Raw genomic sequence first — 21,672 nt, 5'->3', positions numbered from 1 at the left:
ATTTCTTTATTTTTTAAATGTATTTCTGTATTTATTTTATTGTGACAACCGAATGGAGACGACAAAACCTGGCTGCAGCACGGGCGAATTAAGGGAATGACGAAACTACAGTTGTTATTATCAATTTCATAGTCTAAAAAGATCACACCACATGAAGTTAAGCTCAGTGCTGCTCTGGCTCCAGGCTCGAAGTCTGGAGAAAAAGGCGAGCAGCGCTTTCCTTCCTGTCAGCGCTGTGACCACGGATCGTGCTCCATAACAATCCCGCAAAGGCGGGATTTGTATTGATTATTATGTAGTATAATCAGGAAAGTGTTATTTATGTAACATATGCATTGATTTGTATAATGGCAATGTTTATCATGTTGATCATCTTCATTTTTATGTGGATTCCAGCGCTGGTTCATTTTGGTGTATAATTTACGGCACCTCTCGAACTGGTGTATATTTTCAGCGCAGCGTACGCCAACGACCACATTGATAAATGCCAAGTAGCGCAGCCGTTTTGGTGTACACCCCATATACACTCAAATATTGCCGTACGCAACGTTGATACATGAGGCCCATTGAGTGTTGTTAGAAAGAAAGGTGATGTAACACAGTGGTAAACATACCACTGTCCCAGCTTTTTTGAACGTGTTGCAGGCATCCATTTCAAAATGAACAAATATTTGCACAAAAACAACAGAATTTATCAGTTTGAACATTAAATATCTTGTCTTTGTGGTGTAGTCAATTGAATATAGGTTGAAGAGGATTTGCAAATCATTGTATTCTGTTTTTATTTACATTTTATACAATGTCCCAACTTCATTGGAATTGGGGTTGTAGATGTAGTGAGGCCGAGACCTGTTCTGTTGCCAATAATATGAATTAAAAGGAGAGGAAGCATAGTTCCACACAGGTATGCTAGCCATAGCAGAGTGAAAATAGATGAATCTTTAGTCTGGACTTGAATGTCTCTACGGAAGGCAGGTGGCAACAAGAGAATCCTCTGTGGCCTGCAGACTTCTGAATCACCCGAGGGACACAAAGTAGTCCTGTGCCCTGAGAACGCAGAGCACAGGCCAGTATGTAGGGTGTAATTAGGTCAGATAGGCAGGTGCTAATCCATGAATAATTTTAGAAATTAGTAACACAGTCTGAAAATCTGATCTCACAGAGACAGGAAGCCAATGAAGGGAGGCCAAAATTGGAGTAATGTGGTCATACTTTCTGCTTCTTGTCAAAATTCTCTTTAACACAAGACTCCTGTGAACCATTTTTCTTGTGACAGGGAATCAACCCTATCAGGTCTACATATTGGTAGTCCAGCTACGAAGCTAACTGTGCTGCCTACTTGAACACAAAGTCCTCTATAGGCCCTCTGGACTATTGGTGCCCATGTTTATCCCCAGATGCCATACCATGAAGTGGAAGAGAGTGTATGACTCTCCCTGGATGGGATGCCAGTACATTAAAAGTTACTTCCCTAGCCAATGCTGATGTTGCAAACCGAACGGTCCGCCCCTAAGAATTGGTCCGCCTTTTGCATCTGCTCACGCGTCATTTCGGACCACAGCAGCACGTCTGAGACAGAGTCTCTCCACCCAAAGCAATGAAATGGATTAATGGGATTATTAACCATCAGATGCTAAAGGTAAAACCTCTTAAATCATTCAAAAGTTTTAAGCAGAAACGAGGCATGGCGAAATTTCCATGACACTTTGAAATGACAGATGCGCAGTGAATGCATCAGCTAGCAGCTCGTTTACCTGCAGCGCTCTGATTGCTTCATCTGCCTTTTATGATGAAATAATGCTGAATTTATGTGGAAATGATTGTTGTACAAAACCTTTAGTTATCTGTCATTGAGATAGATGATGACTGGAGTGCAGTTTGAAGCAGAGACGAGGTTTTAACCCGTGAAGTGCGGCTAATGATGCATGTGCAGGTGCAAAAGGCGAACCGATTTTTAGGGGGGACCGTTCGGTCGGCGAGCCCGGTACTCATTTACAGCTAGGTGGACTGGAACAATACAGGTCATCTCACCCCAAGTAATCAACCCCAGGTCTACATATCTATTGTGCACATCCTATCATACTGAACTATGTACTCTGCCTACTTCTTATAGAAGAAGGCTTCTACAGGCCCTTAGGCTAATTGCACACAGTGCATATCCCCAAATTTCAGATTGTGGAGCAGATGAGACTCTATGGCACCAGTGCATACTGACAAAAATGACCCTAACCCTTTAACTTGACTGGATAACTCCTTATCTGTCTACATGTTTATCCTATGTTTGAATCTGGTAAAAATGGCACATTGTGCCCCACGGTTGAACACTTAAAAGGGTTCAACATCATGCACAAGTATACATGCATTTTGCCATAAGAATCAAACTCAGTGATGTATCTGTTAGCAGATGACATGCACTTGCACCTTAGCCTTTACTTGGACCGACTGGATATTACTCTGACCTATATCCAATCAGTTGTCATTTCAAGTACTAAAGAGTACGTCTAGATGTACATGCACAGATAATCGCCTATTTCCCACAGAAAGTCTGTCAAATGATCCTTGGGATCAGTCTCAAGACAATTATGCAATCTGATTTAAAATGCTCTGTAACCTTTCTGCCTGCAGTGAGCTCCAACCAGAGCCATGGGGAGTATCCTGACTGCCACACTGAGGCGGAGTGTGACGGGCCGGAGGCTTCTCTCCTGGTGTCTCCGCTGGTGGTGGCGGGTATCGTTATAGGACTTGTCCTCTTCCTCTCCTGCATCACCATCATCATCGGCAGCCTGCGTAAAGACAGCCGACAGAACCCACAACTCCAAGCCAGTTATGGTGAGTCCAGGAATCCACATCAGACTGACAGGTCCATAAGTATTTGGACAGTGACATTTTTTTAAATGTAATTTTACCTCTATAGACCACCACAATGGAATTGAAACAAAAGAATGAATATATGCTCATAATGGTGATTTTTAGCTTTAGCACGCAAGGTTGAACAAATATATTCCATTAAATATTCATGAATTATGGCAGTTTGGCACATGAATTTGGCACTTCCTGTTTTAGTCTCAACTTGCCACTGAATTCCTGCGAGATCCCATGCGATCTCCTCTATTGTCAATCCAGGAAGTGTTTAAAATTTGACATTACCTGTTTCACTGTGGACTCAAAATTTGGCACTTTCTGTTTGGGACACAGTGTACCATGAGCAAGCTTTGCGGAACTATGCATCACTCGTATAATTTAGAAGGACCCTGGATCATGTTTCTTAGTATTTTCCCAATAATTCCTTGAAGTAAAGACCATTGATTCAACAGATTATAGCAAAATTTATTAGCTGTGATCATATTTCAGAAATACTATGACTAAAGAAACCTGCTAAAATGATTAGCTATTGTTATTTGGGAGATTTTATATACTTCATAAATGTAACTGAATACATTTACTAAAATATATATTTTAATTACTTTTTATTTAGCAGAATTTTGGATAGAGTGGATTAATGCAGAAATTGCACTAGTTGCTCATATTTTCAAAAACAGTCTCATGAAAACAAGTATTTCCTTTTCTGCCTGAAGGTCCAGATGGTTTCTCCTTTGGAGGTTCAATAGGAGAACTGAGGTCTATCTGCTTGGAAGACTTTCCTCCTGGTTTGGACTTTGACTCCTATGGAGAGACTCTGTCTCAGGTCAACAACCTGTACCCGAACTCACCTCCTCGGTAAGTGTTTGTCCTTACCAGTCACAAAAATATCACCAACCTCAAATGTTAATGTCTTATTACAGCTGTGGTGCACAGAACATCTCAGACACCAAATCTTCATGTGTTCAAATAGCGTGTCTTTTTCTTTTGCTTTTTATTGACGTTCATGCTTCAAACCAGGCCATGATGTTCGTGGAGTATTACAGCCATTACAGCAGGGCTGGCATGACAACAGCTTTGTAGATGTGGACTTTTGTCTAATGTTAAAGGTCTCTGCTGTTGAAAAGACGGACGGTGCACTCTTGAGTCAGCGTTTGATCTCATCGTCAAGGTCTTAAGAGGGATTTTGTAGTCACAACCATGTATGCTAACACTTTGATTCGTTCTAAAAAAAAATGAACTTTAATCTTTCAATGTCAAGTTTAATCTTGACAAATTTTTGAAATGGCATTTCAGCTTTATTCTTAGCATTTCAACTTTGATAGCAACCTTTAAACAAAACTTCTCAGTTTTTCCTTAACACGGGTTTAATACTCAGTCGTATGACCTGCTGCTGTTGAGTGATTTGAATATATAAAGGCTTAGCAAAGCCTGAGATCAAAGCCTTTAAACATTCAGATCAACAAACGGGCTGAGCCTGGATTTCACGTTACCCTATTTTAAATCAAATCAAATCAAATCAAACCAATTTTATTTATATAGCGCCAAATCACAACAAACAGTTGCCCCAAGGCGCTTTATATTGTAAGGCAAGGCCATACAATAATTACGAAAAAACCCCAACGGTCAAAACGACCCCCTGTGAGCAAGCACTTGGCAACAGTGGGAAGGAAAAACTCCCTTTTAACAGGAAGAAACCTCCAGCAGAACCAGGCTCAGGGAGGGGCAGTCTTCTGCTGGGACTGGTTGGGGCTGAGGGAGAGAACCAGGAAAAAGACATGCTGTGGAGGGGAGCAGAGATCAATCACTAATGATTAAATGCAGATTGGTGCATACAGAGCAAAAAGAGAAAGAAACACTCAGTGCATCATAGGAACCCCCCAGCAGTCTAAGTCTATAGCAGCATAACTAAGGGATGGTTCAGGGTCACCTGATCCAGCCCTAACTATAAGCTTTAGCAAAAAGGAAAGTTTTAAGCCTAATCTTAAAAGTAGAGAGGGTGTCTGTCTCCCTGATCTGAATTGGGAGCTGGTTCCACAGGAGAGGAGCCTGAAAGCTGAAGGCTCTGCCTCCCATTCTACTCTTACAAACCCTAGGAACTACAAGTAAGCCTGCAGTCTGAGAGCGAAGCGCTCTATTGGGGTGATATGGTACTATGAGGTCCCTAAGATAAGATGGGACCTGATTATTCAAAACCTTATAAGTAAGAAGAAGAATTTTAAATTCTATTCTAGAATTAACAGAAAGCCAATGAAGAGGCCAATATGGCTGAGATATGCTCTCTCCTTCCAGTCCCTGTCAGTACTCTAGCTGCAGCATTTTGAATTAACTGAAGGCTTTTCAGGGAACTTTTAGGACAACCTGATAATAATGAATTACAATAGTCCAGCCTAGAGGAAATAAATGCATGAATTAGTTTTTCAGCATCACTCTGAGACAAGACCTTTCTAATTTTAGAGATATTGCGCAAATGCAAAAAAGCAGTCCTACATATTTGTTTAATATGTGCATTGAATGACATATCCTGATCAAAAATGACTCCAAGATTTCTCACAGTATTACTAGAGGTCAGGGTCATGCCATCCAGAGTAAGGATCTGGTTAGACACCATGTTTCTAAGATTTGTGGGGCCAAGTACAATAACTTCAGTTTTATCTGAGTTTAAAAGCAGGAAATTAGAGGTCATCCATGTCTTTATGTCTGTAAGACAATCCTGCAGTTTAGCTAATTGGTGTGTGTCCTCTGGCTTCATGGATAGATAAAGCTGAGTATCATCTGCGTAACAATGAAAATTTAAGCAATGCTGTCTAATAATACTGCGGAAGGGAAACATGTATAAAGTGAATAAAATTGGTCATAGCACAGAACCTTGTGGAACTCCATAACTAACCTTAGTCTGTGAAGAAGATTCCCCATTTACATGAACAAATTGTAATCTATTAGATAAATATGATTCAAACCACCGCAGCGCAGTGCCTTTAATACCTATGGCATGCTCTAATCTCTGTAATAAAATTTTATGGTCAACAGTATCAAAAGCAGCACTGAGGTCTAACAGAACAAGCACAGAAATGAGTCCACTGTCTGAGGCCATAAGAAGATCATTTGTAACCTTCACTAATGCTGTTTCTGTACTATGATGAATTCTAAAACCTGACTGAAACTCTTCAAATAGACCATTCCTCTGCAGATGATCAGTTAGCTGTTTTACAACTACCCTTTCAAGAATTTTTGAGAGAAAAGGAAGGTTGGAGATTGGCCTATAATTAGCTAAGATAGCTGGGTCAAGTGATGGCTTTTTAAGTAATGGTTTAATTACTGCCACCTTAAAAGCTTGTGGTACATAGCCAACTAACAAAGATAGATTGATCATATTTAAGATCGAAGCATTAAATAATGGTAGGGCTTCCTTGAGCAGCCTGGTAGGAATGGGGTCTAATAAACATGTTGATGGTTTGGATGAAGTAACTAATGAGAATAACTCAGACAGAACAATCGGAGAGAAAGAGTCTAACCAAATACTGGCATCACTGAAAGCAGCCAAAGATAACGATACGTCTTTGGGATGGTTTTGAGTAATTTGTTCTCTAATAGTTAAAATTTTATTAGTAAAGAAAGTCATGAAGTCATTACTAGTTAAAGTTAAAGGAATACTCGGCTCAATAGAGCTCTGACTCTTTGTCAGCCTGGCTACAGTGCTGAAAAGAAACCTGGGGTTGTTCTTATTTTCTTCAATTAGTGATGAGTAGTAAGATGTCCTAGCTTTACGGAGGGCTTTTTTTTTTATAGAGCAACAGACTCTTTTCCAGGCTAAGTGAAGATCTTCTAAATTAGTGAGACGCCATTTCCTCTCCAACTTACGGGTTATCTGCTTTAAGCTGCGAGTTTGTGAGTTATACCATGGAGTCAGGCACTTCTGATTTAAGGCTCTCTTTTTCAGAGGAGCTACAGCATCCAAAGTTGTCTTCAATGAGGATGTAAAACTATTGACGAGATAATCTATCTCACTCACAGAGTTTAGGTAGCTACTCTGCCCTGTGTTGGTATATGGCATTAGAGAACATAAAGAAGGAATCATATCCTTAAACCTAGTTACAGTGCTTTCTGAAAGACTTCTAGTGTAATTAAACTTATTCCCCACAACTGGGTAGTCCATCAGAGTAAATGTAAATGTTATTAAGAAATGATCAGACAGAAGGGAGTTTTCAGGGAATACTGTTAAGTCTTCAATTTCCATACCATAAGTCAGAACAAGATCTAAGATATGATTAAAGTGGTGGGTGGACTCATTTACATTTTGAGCAAAGCCAATTGAGTCTAATAATAGATTAAATGCAGTGTTGAGGCTGTCATTCTCAGCATCTGTGTGGATGTTAAAATCGCCCACTATAATTATCTTATCTGAGCCAAGCACTAAGTCAGACAAAAGGTCCGAAAATTCACAGAGAAACTCACAGTAACGACCAGGTGGACGATAGATAATAAGTAAAACTGTTTTTTGGGACTTCCAATTTGGATGGACAAGACTAAGAGTCAAGCTTTCAAATGAATTAAAGCTCTGTCTGGGTTTTTGATTAATTAATAAGCTGGAATGGAAGATTGCTGCTAATCCTCCGCCTCGGCCCGTGCTACAAGCATTCTGGCAGTTAGTGTGACTCGGGGGTGTTGACTCATTTAAACTAACATATTCATCCTGCTGTAACCAGGTTTCTGTGAGGCAGAATAAATCAATATGTTGATCAATTATTATATCATTTACTAACAGGGACTTAGAAGAGAGAGACCTAATGTTTAATAGACCACATTTAACTGTTTTAGTCTGTGGTGCAGTTGAAGGTGCTATATTATTTTTTCTTTTTGAATTTTTATGCTTAAATAGATTTTTACTGGTTATTGGTGGTCTGGGAGCAGGCACCGTCTCTACGGGGATGGGGTAATGAGGGGATGGCAGGGGGAGAAAAGCTGCAGAGAGGTGTGTAAGACTACAACTCTGCTTCCTGGTCCCAACCCTGGATAGTCACGGTTTGGAGGATTTAATAAAATTGGCCAGATTTCTAGAAATGAGAGCTGCTCCATCCAAAGTGGGATGGATGCCGTCTCTCCTAACAAGACCAGGTTTTCCCCAGAAGCTTTGCCAATTATCTATGAAGCCCACATCATTTTTTGGACACCACTCAGACAGCCAGCAATTCAAGGAGAACATGCGCCTAACATGTCACTCCCGGTTCCGATTGGGGAGGGGCCCAGAGAAAACTACAGAGTCCGACATTGTTTTTGCAGTTACACACCGATTCAATGTTAATTTTAGTGACCTCCGATTGGCGTAACCGGGTGTCATTACTGCCGACGTGAATTACAATCTTACCAAATTTACGCTTAGCCTTAGCCAGCAGTTTCAAATTTCCTTCAATGTCGCCTGCTCTGGCCCCCGGAAGACAATTGACTATGGTTGCTGGTGTCGCTAACTTCACATTTCTCAAAACAGAGTCGCCAATAACCAGAGTTTGATCCTCGGCGGGTGTGTCGCCGAGTGGGGAAGTTTTAGGCAGTGGAAGAGTAATGAACTCTTACGAGTGCTGTTCTTGGTTTTGAATTGATAGTCAAAAGGGAAGCCATGTCCTAAGACGCCACACTGGACATGTGGGGGTAAAATATTCATAAACGTAATCAAACACACTGAAAATGTTTGATGTCGCCTGTTGCAAGTCACCACAAGCTGCAGCATGTTTGCACATGGATCATCTCCTGCTCTGTCAGCAGCATCAGATCTGAAATATGAAGAGAAACAAACCGTTTATCTGCACCCTCTTCTGTTCAGAGTCCGTCATTCTCTCTTGGTGTCTTTGTGAGACTGCAGACTGAGTGGGAATCATGAATAAAAGTTTGCTAAAGGCCAAAGAGATGCTGTTTTTTTTATCTAAATGTCAGATGAGATAATTGGCAACTTTAATAATTCAAATATTTCTGCACCTGCTGTGTGTGTGTGTGTGTGTGTGTGTGTGCACCCATCTAATTCTCTTGTCATCCATCTGAAACAGCTCATTGTACTCACATCAGTCTGATTTTAGATTTTATTTCAGTTGATGGTTTGTTGTTTCTTCATTAAGGACCATGTTCTGATGTTAAAACTCCATAATAAATACAGGATATATAACGTCACGTAACACTGACCACAGAACTAACTTCACTTACCGGGGCCCAAACTGTAAATGGAGGAGTAACAAAAGAGAAAAAGATAAGAGACAGAGAGAGAGAGAAAATGACTGGCAAACGATGGAGAGGAAAATTACAAAGATAATCAAGAAAATGAAAAGACAAAGAGGGAATACACACACACACACACACACACACACACACACACACACAAACTGTACATGTTTTATATCATAAAGCTGGCAGGATGTTGTTCTGTGCCCTGTGCACCACAGATGGTTTCAGGCAAATTCTGACATCTCAGATCAGCAGCTACCCCACTGAGACTGTGAAGATTCTACTGCGCACGCACACACACACACACACACACACACACACACACACACACACACACACACACACACACACACACACACACTTGTGGATCAGCAGTGTCACCTTAAAAACTTTGGTTTCCTCACAGGATGAACACATTTGATTATATATTTTCTTGGATTATTAATACTGAAATTATTCATTGACTGCTGCATTGATGCATGGGATCGTTGACTGAACTTTGTCAAAGTGATATGTTCAGAAAAAAACCTCTGATAAGTTACAGCAGGGAGACTGTTACGGTGCATCACAAAGTATTCACAGTGCTTTGCTTTTTCCACATTTTGTTTTGTTATAGCCTTTTCCCAAAATGGATAATTTTTTTTTCTACTCAGAATTCTACACACAATACCCCACAATGATAATGTGAAAAAGTTTTGAGATTTTTGCAAATTTATTAAAAATAAAAAAACTAAGAAATCACATGTACATAAGAATTCACATCCTTTGCCATGAAGCTCAAACTTGAGCTCAGGTGCATCCTGTTTCCACTGATCGTCCTGGAAATGTTTCTGCAGCTTAATTGGAGTCCACCTGGGGAGCATTTAGGTGATTGGACATGATTTGGAAAGACACACACCTGTCTACATGTAAGGTCCCACAGTTGACGATGCATGTCAGAGCACAAACCAAGCATGAAGTCAAAGGATTTGTACCTGTACACCTTCGCGACAGGATTGTCTGGAGGCACAAATCTGGAGAAGGGTAGAAAAACATTTCTGCTGCTTTGAAGGTCCCGATGAGAACAGTGGCCTCCACCATCCATAAATGGAAGAAGTTCAGATCCACCAGGACTCTTCCTAGAACTGGCTGCCCGTCTAAACTGAGCGATCGGGGAGAAGGACCTTAGTCAGGGAGGTGATCAAGAACCTGATGGTCACTCTGTCAGAGTTCCAGCATTCCTCTGTGGAGAGAGGAAAACCTTCCAGAAGGACAACCATCTCTGCAGTAATCTACCAGTCAGGCCTGTATGGTAGAGTGGCCAGACAGAAGCCACTCCTTAGTAAAAGGCACATGACAGCCCACCTGGAGTTTACCAAAAGGCACCTGAAGGACTCTCAGACCATGAGAAACAAAATTCTCTGGTCTGATGAGACAAAGATTGAGCTCTTTGATGTGAATACCAGGCGTCATGTTTGGAGGAAACCAGGCATCATCCCTACAGTGAAGCATGGTGGTGGCAGTATCATGCTGTGGGGATGTTTTTCAGCAGCAGGAACTGGGAGACTAGTCAGGATTGAGGGAAAGATGAATGCAGCAATGTACAGAGACATCCTGGATGAAAACCTACTCCAGAGTCCTCTTGACCTCAGACTGGGGTGACAGTTCATTTTTCAGCAGGATAATGACCCTAAGCACGATATCAAGATGTCACCTACCAAGATATCAAAGGAGTGGCTTCAGGACAACTCTGTGAATGTCCTTGATTGGTCCAGCCAGAGCCCAGACCTGAATCTGATTGAACAGAAGAAAATGGCTGTGCACCGACACTCCACATCCAACCTGATGGAGCTTGAGAGGTGCTGCAAAGAGGAATGGACAAAACTGCCCAACGATAGGTGCACCAACCTTGTGGCATCACATGCAAGAGGACTTGAGGCTGTAATTGCTGCCAAAGGTGTATCAACAAAGTATTGAGCAAAGGCTGTGAAAAGTTAATTTAGTAAATCAAATAAAAATGCTGTTTCAGTCCATCTAATTTGCTTTACACAGAATAAACTGATCCTCTGTAGGTTTGGTCTGTATGGAGATGCTGCTGTGACAACAACTCCAGCAACCATTTCCAAGAACGGTGAAGTCTGTGCTTACGACAAACTGTCAATAATTTAATCCTTCTGAATTAATTATGAGATACGATGGTAGTAACAGAGGCATTTGCAGAAAGGACACTTGAAATAAATATGCTGATATTCTGCAAACAGCTGAATCATCGTACTATGTGGTTTTAACATGCAAAACGTCAGCAAGCATCTCAGTTTTTGTGTGAATTAAAGAAGAAATTACACAATTCTCAGAAACTTGAAGCTTTCAGAAAATCATTGTTTTGACTTGTAAAGTAAAACTTTTAATTGATGTGCTGTAAAATCAAAGGTTTAAAGCTGTTCAGCCTTTCAAATGTCACAAAACTGACAAAATTTAGTTTCTGCTGAAAAACAAGCAATATACTGACTGTTTATTTTGTAACACTGCAAAATTACAGCTCATTTTAATGAAGAGAACATATTCATCTGGTGGGAATTCCATGGTGAATATTGTCTTTTCCTTCTAACACCATTGTGCAGACTAACTGTGGGAGGAAGCACGTCTGTGCATGCCTGAGGTTTTGAGATTACCTGTGACCCGACCTACTTGCTTCATGCTCATTCTCAGGGCATGCCTGCTAAGATCCTTAAGATTTGATATCACGCTGCCTTTCTATACTCTAATTGGCTGCTGCCATGTGATTCTCAGCATGGGACCCCCCACATGATCCATGACGTCACACCTAAATGTAGGTCATGGTGTCTGATTGCATGAATTTCTACCCTTCAGGGGTTGAAATTCTAAATTGTTTCCAAAGTTTCAATTCTTTTTGATCATATTGGCAATTTCATATTATGAGTCCCTTAGTTAAATGCTAAGGAATAAAATTATAGTGGTGCCAAAGGAAATATTTTTTTTGATGACTTAAATGTTAAATAACCCAAACACCATACACCTTTAAGTTTGTATCATAATTTTGATTTATGGTGAGAAAATTTTGTTTACCCCCTGTTGGGGAAGTGTAATGACACGGACCCACAACAGGGGGCGCAAATGAACGGTCAATATAGTCCAATAAATACAATTTATTGTGGCAAATGTGCACAACAGGTCGAATACTGCTTTTAGACAGTCAATTACAAAATACAACAGGTGACGTGTGGGCAGGCCCGAGGGTAGGAGACGCCTATCCAGAGAAGAGCCGGGGCCCACAAGGTTCCGCCGCCAACGAAGACCTGCAGTACACCGAAGCCACCAAGTCCCGAGTCCCCAGGTGGCCTCTACTTCAGCTGTCAGATCCGGTACTGCTGGCAGGAACAAAAACAGGCTAATGGTGGGTGTGTGGACACCTAGTAAGCAGTCAGCAACTCACAATGTTTATCCACTTGGAGGGAACACCTCCACCTGAAAAACAGGATGGATCTGCAGTGAAGCTGGGAGTTTCAGCTTCACTGCGGCTGGACTGATGACTTTGGCGATCTTGTAAGGTCCAATATACCTGTCCGTCAGTTTTTGCGACTCCGTGTTGAGAGGAATGTTCTTTGTTGACAGCCAGACCTCCTGCCCGGGCTGATATTCCGGGCCGGGTCACGTCGGCGGTCTGCATGACTCTTCGCCCTCGTCCGGGCTTTCAGCAGGGCAGAGCGGGCTGTACGCCACACCTGACGGCACCTCTTGAGGTGGGCCTGGACCGAGGGAACCCCGACCTCTCCCTCCACAGCCGGAAACAATGGGGGCTGGTACCCCAAACACGCTTCGAATGGGGAGAGGCCGGTTGCTGATGAAACTTGACTGTTATGAGCGTACTCGATCCAGGCCAGATGTTGACTCCAGGCCGTCGGGTGCGCGGAGGTCATACACCGCAGGGCCTGTTCCAGCTCTTGATTAGCCCGCTCTGCTTGTCCGTTGGTCTGTGGGTGGTACCCGGACGAAAGGCTCACGGTGGCCCCCAGTTCCCTGCAGAAACTCCTCCAGACCTGGGAGGAGAACTGAGGACCACGATCCGAGACGATGTTCGTAGGGATACCATGCAGACATATGACGTGGTGGACCAGGAGGTCTGCAGTCTCCTGGGCCGATGGGAGCTTCGGGAGGGCCACGAAGTGGGCCGCCTTGGAGAACCAGTCCACTATCGTCAGGATGGTTGTCATACCCTGGGACGCAGGGAGACCCGTGACGAAGTCCAGGCCGATATGGGACCAGGGGCAATGAGGCACAGGCAGCGGCTGGAGGAGTCCCTTCTCCGATTGGTGGACTGCCTTGCCCCTGGCACAGGTGGTACAGGCCCGGACATACTCCCGGACATCGGCTTCCAAAGACGCCCACCAGAACCGCTGCCGGACAACTGCCACGGTCCTCCGCACCCCTGGATGGCAGGCGAGCCTGGAACCATGGCAGAAGTCCAAAACTGCAGTCCTAGCGTCTGGTGGGACGTACAAACGGTTAGGTGGTCCACCGCCGGGGTCCGGGTGACGCGTCAGTGCCTCCCTGACGATGTTCTCCACGTCCCACGTCAGTGTGGCGATGATAGTGGACTCCGGGATGATGTTTTCTGCTGGATCCGACAACTCCGCTCTGACTTCCTCTTCATGCACCCGGGACAGTGCGTCCAACCACTGGTTCTTAGTCCCGGGGCGATAGGTGATCCTAAAGTCAAAACGGCCAAAAAAAAAAGAGACCAACGGGCTTGCCTGGGGTTCAGACGCTTAGCGGTCCAGATATACTCCAGGTTCCGATGGTCGGTGAAGACCGTGAATGGAACCACAGCTCCCTCCAACAAGTGTCTCCACTCCTCCAGGGCCTCCTTCACCACCAGGAGCTCCCGATTGCCGACGTCATAATTCCGCTCTGCTGGGGTCAACCTGCGGGAGAAATAGGCACAGGGGTGGAGTACCTTATCGGACTCCCCACTCTGGGACAGCACAGCTCCTATCCCTGAGTCAGAGGCATCTACTTCCACAACAAACTGGCGGCTAGGATCAGGCTGCACCAGAACTGGTGCAGTAGAGAACCGGCATTTCAACTCCCTAAACGCGGCTTCGCACCGATCCGACCAGGTGAAGGGAACTTTTGGGGAGGTCAGGGCTGTAAGGGGACCAAAACCTGACTATAGCCTTGATAAACCTCCGATAGAAATTAGCGAAGCAGAGGAACTGTTGCAGCTTCCTACGGCTTGCCGGTTGGGGCCAATCTCTCACCGCCGCTACCTTGGCCGGATCAGGGGCGACGGAGTTGGACGAGATTATGAACCCCAGGAAGGACAAAGAAGTACGGTGGAACTCGCACTTCTCGCCCTTCACAAACAGCCGGTTCTCCAACAACCACTGCAGGACCTGACGTAAATGCCTAACATGGGTCTCAGGATCCGGGGAGAAGATGAGGATATCGTCTAGGTATACGAAGACGAACCAATGCAGGAAGTCCCGCAAGACGTCATTTACTAATGCTTGGGACGTCGCGGGGGCATTAGTGAGGCCTAACGGCATGACCAGGTACTCAAAGTGACCTAAGGGGGTGTTAAATGCCGTCTTCCATTCGTCTCCCTTCCGGATCCGAACCAGGTGATACGCATTCCTAAGATCCAATTTAGTGAATATTTTGGCTCCATGCAGGGGCGTGAACACTGAATCCAACAGGGGCAACGGGTATCGGTTGTGAACCGTGATCTCGTTCAGCCCTCTGTAATCAATGCATGGACGGAGTCCACCGTCTTTCTTGCCCACAAAAAAGAAACCTGCACCCATCGGGGAGGTGGAGTTCCGGATCAACCCGGCAGCTAATGAGTCCCGGATGTAGTTCTCCATTGATTCTCGCTCGGGGTGTGAGAGGTTGTACAGTTTACTGGACGGATACTCAGCACCCGGGATTAAATCAATGGCACAATCGTACGGTCGATGCGGGGGTAGAGTGAGTGCCAGATCTTTGCTGAAAACATCAGCAAGATCATGGTACTCAACAGGCACCGTCGTGAGATTGGGGGGGACTCGAACCTCCTCTTTAGCAGTCACACCGGGTGGAACCGAGGATCGTAAACACTCCCGGTGGCAGGTTTCGCTCCATTGAGCCACAACCCCAGACGGCCAATCAATCCGGGGATTGTGTTTACTAATCCATAGATAGCCCAAAATTACTCTGGAGGTAGAAGGTGTCACAAAAAACACAATGTCCTCCCTGTGATTCCCAGACACAATCAGTGTTAAGGGCTGTGTCTGGTGTGTGATTAATGGAAGAAGGGTGCCATCTAGTGCCTGTACCCTCACTGGTGAAGGAAGAGCCACTAGAGGGAGCCCTACTTCTGTAGCCCATCTGCTATCAAGCAGATTCCCTTCCGACCCCGTGTCAATCAGTGCTGGGGCTTGAAGAGTTAAATCCCCACAGAGGATCACAACTGGGATTCGTGCGGATTTTCGTGCAGTACCCGCGTGTGTGTTATGGCCCACCCTTAGCCCAGTTTCTAAGGGTGAGTGTTGGTGTTTGACCGCTTGGGGCATTGTTTCTGCAGATGCTTGTTAGAGCCGCAGAAAAAGCACTCTCCGTGGGCCAGCCTCCTCTGTCTGTTTTCTAATTTTATTTTGGCCCTGCTCGTGTCCATAGCTTCGTCAGCAGGGGGACCTGTTGTCACACGGAGCACTCGGGCTCTGGAGCGTGGGGAAGGCGGGGCTGCTTCGGAACGGGAAGGGAGAGGGGCGGCGCGTGCCCGGCCACGTCCTTCGTCTCGCTTCCGTCGACGTTCTTCCAATCGGTTGTCTAACCGTATAACCAGATCTATAAGCCCATCTAAATCCCGCGGCTCATCCTTAGCCACCAGATGCTCCTTCAGGACTGACGACAGTCCGTTTACAAAGGCGGCGCGGAGTGCAGCGGGATTCCAGCCGGACCTCGCAGCCACTATGCGGAAGTCGACCGCATACTCAGCTGCACTCCGACGCCCCTGTCTCATTGACAGCAGCGTTGTAGAAGCAGTCTCGCCTCTGTTTGGGTGATCAAAGACTGTTCTGAACTCCCTCACAAACCCAATATAAGAGGTAAGGAGCCGTGAATTCTGCTCCCAGAGCGCCGTAGCCCAGGCGTGTGCCTCGCCTCGAAGCAAATTAATTACATAAGCCACCCTGCTGGCGTCCGACTCGTACATCATGGGACGCTGTGAAAAGACGAGCGAACACTGCATTAAAAAGTCCGCGCACATCTCCACACAACCCCCGTACGGCTCTGGGGGACTTATGTATGCTTCAGGGGAAGGTGGGTGAGGTCGTTGAATGACCAGTGGAATGTCTATATTCGACACCGGGTCAGCAGGAGGAGGAGCTGCAGCAGCGCCCTGAGTGCGCGCTTCCACCTGCGCGGTGAGAGCCTCCATTCTACGATTGAGGATGACATTCTGCTCGGTCATTAGATCCAACCGAGCAGTAAAGGCGGTGAGGATTTGCTGCAACTCACCAATCACACCTCCTGCAGACGCCTGTGCACCCTGCTCTTCCATTGGCTGTTCAACTGGTGGTTGACGCCCCTCGGGATCCATGACGTTGGCCGAGATATCCTGTTGGGGAAGTGTAATGACACGGACCCACAACAGGGGGCGCAAATGAACGGTCAATAGATAGTCCAATAAATACAATTTATTGTGGCAAATGTGCACAACAGGTCGAATACTGCTTTTAGACAGTCAATTACAAAATACAACAGGTGACGTGTGGGCAGGCCCGAGGGTAGGAGACGCCTATCCAGAGAAGAGCCGGGGCCCACAAGGTTCCGCCGCCAACGAAGACCTGCAGTACAACGAAGCCACCAAGTCCCGAGTCCCCAGGTGGCCTCTACTTCAGCTGTCAGATCCGGTACTGCTGGCAGGAACAAAAACAGGTTAATGGTGGGTGTGTGGACACCCAGTAAGCAGTCAGCAACTCACAGTGTTTATCCACTTGGAGGGAACACCTTCACCTCCAACTCTGGAACCAGTTAACGGCAGAGCCTGAACTACTACTTAACGTAAGTGGAATGAGGAGTGAAGATCGTCACTCCCTCACCGTCCACAAACCCAGCTCCAGCTGTAAGTAGAGTTCCAGGTACTCCTGCAAAAAGTTCAGAACAAACAAGGTATGTGCGTTCGGCACAGAAACAACGGCTGAGAGAATTACCTGAGTGGTAAACTGATATCTCAGCAGAGATGTGGTGTCTCCTCCGGGCTTTTATGGTGCAGTGATGATGATTACTGACAGCTGGTAGTCCTGGCTCCTGGGTGGTGACTGCGCCCTCTGGTGCCTGAAACCCAACTACAGGCAGGGCGCCCTCTGGCGTTGGCCAGCAGTACCTCCTCTTCGGGCGGCCCACATAACACCCCCATTGTTTTTCCTTATTTGTCAGCTTTCACTCACACAGTCTATAACAGAAATGAGTATGTATAATTTAAGACTTTTGTTTTCTTTACCCCCTGGAGTTTCAGTGAATTTTCTGTTAAACTTCAACACTGTATAAATTTTCTAGATTAAATTAAAGCAATTCAGGGTCAGTTGTGATTAAATCTGAAATGGAAAATAACACTGCAGGCAAATTATTTTCACTCCGCAAAACATAGACATACACACACACAAACATTATTAATGTCAGGTTTTGCACAAACACTCTGCAGGATCCAGCTGACGAATGCAGAATCATAACAAACAACACCTCAGAAAACCACCTCCTTTGACTGAACTGACACACTGTGCTTTTCCTTAACTTACAGCTCGACATGTCTTATTGTCATTAAAATTGCAGGTCAGTTTTCTAAAAGCAAAACACAATTAGTGTTAACCACCTGGGGCCTCATGTATACAAGTACATGTTATGTATGCACAAAAACCACATATATACAAAAAATGCATCATATGCATCAAAAACAATATGCATTTTATTTAGGCAGTCAGTGTTTTGTTAAAAATAGACTACTATGAGTTAATGTTTAATCATGGTGTTTTCTCTGCTAAAGAAGATTATAGAGTGAAAATAAAGATATGCATACCCAAACAGCTCACAGGGAATGACTTTAAATCAGTATCTCAATCACGCAACACGGGATATGTTAGCATCAAAGTTTCATTCATTCATGGCGGCAAACATCTTAAAAGGACAATATGCTTGATTGTATGTATTTACAAGATAGAATCCTAGATAGTAAATCAGCATGCACATTTTTGAAGGAGCTATGGTGTTTGTGCATGTTTTTACACACTCAAACTTTTCAAAATCAGGCTGTCTGTATAACTGCACTTCTACACGTTTCCTTTTTTCATTTCAGCCTTGTTCTCTACTGTGTGATAGAACAGATCCGTCACTTGAGTGACACATAGGCTGTACATACAAATGAGTTTTTGAAGGTGTATCTATGGCCATTCACGGTAAAAGCTGGCATTGTACAGCAGGCTCATGTATGTTCTTGCATTTTGTGAATGGCGGCAGCAAATGCTAGCTATTGAAACCATCCACCCATCCATTTTCTAAACCTGCTCATTCCAGTTAAGGGTCATGTGGGAGGTGATCTTCTCATCTACCGGTGTAAACTCCAATTTAGTGGTGCTCAGCCAGGGACTTGTGCGAGGCCCACTGGATCTAACTGGTAACGCTCCACCTCCCGCACAAGCTCCAGCTCCTTCCCCCACAGCGAGGTGATGTTCCACGCCCACAGAGCTAGCCTCTGTAGCCCGGGTTTTGTCCACCGAGACCCTCGACTTTCACTGCCACCCATGGGACAGCCCACCCAACCCCAGTGTTTGAGCTCTGAAGATCTTATATAATGTTATGACGTCTGTCCATTGACTCCCGGGTGGGAATGAAAGCAGAAACTACAACCTGACAAACCAACACACAAACAAGACCATGAAAGGAGAAACCGCACAAAGGAAGAAAGACGTTAGATGAGGAATAACAAATAACAAAAGCAACTCATGCACACACACGCACAGTATTGAGACACCAGAGTGATGCAGTTAGCCCTTGTGCTTATTGAATTACACTGATTTGCTGCTTCCTGCACCCCATTGTACACACACACACACACACACACACACACACACACACACACACACACACACACACACACACACACACACACACACACACACACACACACACACACACACACACACACACACACACAATTCTTCATGCATCCTATTTCTCCTCTGGGGCTCCTCCAGGAGGTCATCAGTGTAGCAACAAGGCTCTGACTTTTCTGCAAATTGACAGTCCTCTTTTGTGCACGTACAATCAAAACAAGAAGAGTCAAGATTTTATTTATGACCTATTTTAGGACAAAAAGTCAACAATGTGAGTTACATTTCTTTAAAAAACTAAACAAAATCCAACCACCCTACAAAGAGAAAACAAAGCAAACTCCTGCCCAAGTTTGAGCACACAAACAGCATTGTCATCACTGTTGTGGCAATCCCTCTGTGACGAGGAAGATTGTCTCTTCAGTTTTTGTACTATGGCAGACTTATCATCATGGAGAAGCCTCTGTTGGGAAAGTGTCGGTACCCCTCCCAGTCCACCAAATACTGGAAGCCCCGGCCCATCCTACGAACATCCAAAAGCCGGCGTACAGTCCAAGCCGGCTCGCCATCGATGATCCGGGCAGGAGGCGGCGCCGGACCCGGAGTACAGAGGGGTGAGGTGTGATGTGGTTTAACCCAGGACACATGAAACACAGGATGGATCCGCAGTGGGGCCGGAAGCTGAAGCCTCACTGCGGCTGGACTGATGACCTTAAGGATTTTGAATGGGCCGATGTAACAGTCCTGTAGCTTGGGGGAGTCCACTTTGAGGGGAATGTCCTTTGTGGATAACCACACCTCCTGCCCTGGACGATACGCAGGGGCCGGGGGCCGCCGACGGTCTGCAAGGGCTTTTGCCCTCGTCCGGGCCTTTAGCAAAGCAGAACGGGCGGCACGCCACACCCGACAGCACTTCCGTAGGTGGGCCTGGACCGAGGGCACACCGACCTCTCCCTCAACCACCGGAAACAACGGGGGCTGATACCCCAGACATACCTCAAAGGGGAGAGGCCGGTGGTTGAAGACAACCTGGCTGTTATGGGCATACTCGATCCAGGCCAAATGGGTACTCCAGGCCGCCGGGTGCGCGGCAGTCACGCAGCGCAAGGCCTGTTCCACCTCCTGGTTTACCCGTTCTGCTTGCCCAATGGTCTGAGGGTGGTACCCAGACGAGAGACTCACCGTGGCCCCCAGTTCCCGGCAGAAGCTCCTCCAGACTTGCGAGGAAAACTGGGGACCGCGATCGGAGACGATGTCTGTTGGAATCCCATGCAGCCGGACGACGTGGTGGACCAGGAGGTCCGCTGTCTCCTGGGCTGTTGGGAGCTTCGGGAGGGCCACGAAATGGGCCGCCTTGGAGAATCGGTCCACTATCGTGAGGATGGTGGTGTTGCCCTGGGACGGCGGGAGGCCCGTGACAAAATCCAGGCCGATGTGGGACCAGGGGCGATGAGGCACAGGCAGCGGCTGGAGTAGGCCTGATGCCCTGCGATGGTCAGCCTTGCCCCTGGCGCAGGTGGTGCAGGCCTGGATATAATCCCGGACGTCGGCCTCTAGGGACGCCCACCAGAAGCGCTGCCGGACAACTGCCACGGTTCTTCGCACCCCTGGATGACAGGAGAGCTTGGAGCCGTGACAGAAGTCCAGGACTGCAGCCCTAGCTTCTGGTGGGACGTATAGTTTGTTCTTCGGCCCAGTTCCGGGGTCCGGGCTTCGTGCCAGGGCCTCCCGGACGGTTCTCTCTACGTCCCAGGTGAGGGTGGCCACGATAGTGGACTCCGGGATGATGGGTTCCGGTGGATCCGACAACTCCGCTTTGACTTCATCTTCATGTACCCGGGACAAGGCATCCGATCTCTGGTTCTTGGTCCCGGGACGATAGGTGATCCGGAAGTCAAAACGGCCGAAGAACAGTGACCAGCGGGCTTGCCTGGGGTTCAGCCGCTTGGCGGTCCTGATATACTCCAGGTTCCGGTGGTCAGTGAAAACCGTGAATGGCACGGACGTTCCCTCCAACAGATGTCTCCACTCTTCAAGAGCCTCTTTCACCGCAAGGAGTTCTCGATTGCCGATGTCATAGTTCCGTTCGGCCGGGGTCAACCTGCGGGAAAAATAGGCACACGGGTGAAGGACCTTATCGGTCTTCCCGCTCTGGGAAAGCACAGCTCCTATCCCTGAGTTCGAGGCGTCCACTTCAACCACTAACTGGCGACTAGGATCGGGCTGCACCAGAACGGGTGCAGACGAGAAGCGCCGTTTCAACTCCTTGAACGCGGCATCGCAACGATCCGACCAGGTGAAGGGGACTTTTGGTGAGGTCAGGGCTGTCAGGGGGCTAACTACCTGACTGTAGCCCTTAATGAACCTCCTGTAGAAATTTGCAAAGCCTGTTGCAAAACTGTTGCAGCTTCCTACGGCTAGTGGGTTGGGGCCAGTCTCTCACCGCCGCAACCTTGGCCGGATCAGGAGCGACGGAGTTGGGGGAGATGATAAACCCCAGGAAGGACAAAGATGTGCG

The 21,672-nt window shown here is 46.1% G+C and overlaps 1 protein-coding gene across 1 annotated transcript in view; it reads left to right on the top strand.

Moving 5' to 3' along the window:
* bean1 (brain expressed, associated with NEDD4, 1) overlaps positions 1-21,672 on the top strand; it is a 65,572-nt gene that overhangs the window by 37,035 nt on the left and 6,865 nt on the right. The window contains exons 3-4 of the mRNA XM_034185434.1: positions 2,626-2,829; positions 3,576-3,717. Of these exons, the coding sequence (XP_034041325.1) occupies positions 2,626-2,829; positions 3,576-3,717 (346 nt within the window). The remainder of the gene's footprint in view (positions 1-2,625; positions 2,830-3,575; positions 3,718-21,672) is intronic.

This window comes from Thalassophryne amazonica, chromosome 13, assembly GCF_902500255.1.
Source record: "Thalassophryne amazonica chromosome 13, fThaAma1.1, whole genome shotgun sequence".
In the NCBI taxonomy this organism is placed as follows: Eukaryota; Metazoa; Chordata; class Actinopteri; order Batrachoidiformes; family Batrachoididae; genus Thalassophryne; species Thalassophryne amazonica.
This window is presented reverse-complemented; position numbering and strand designations above follow the sequence as displayed.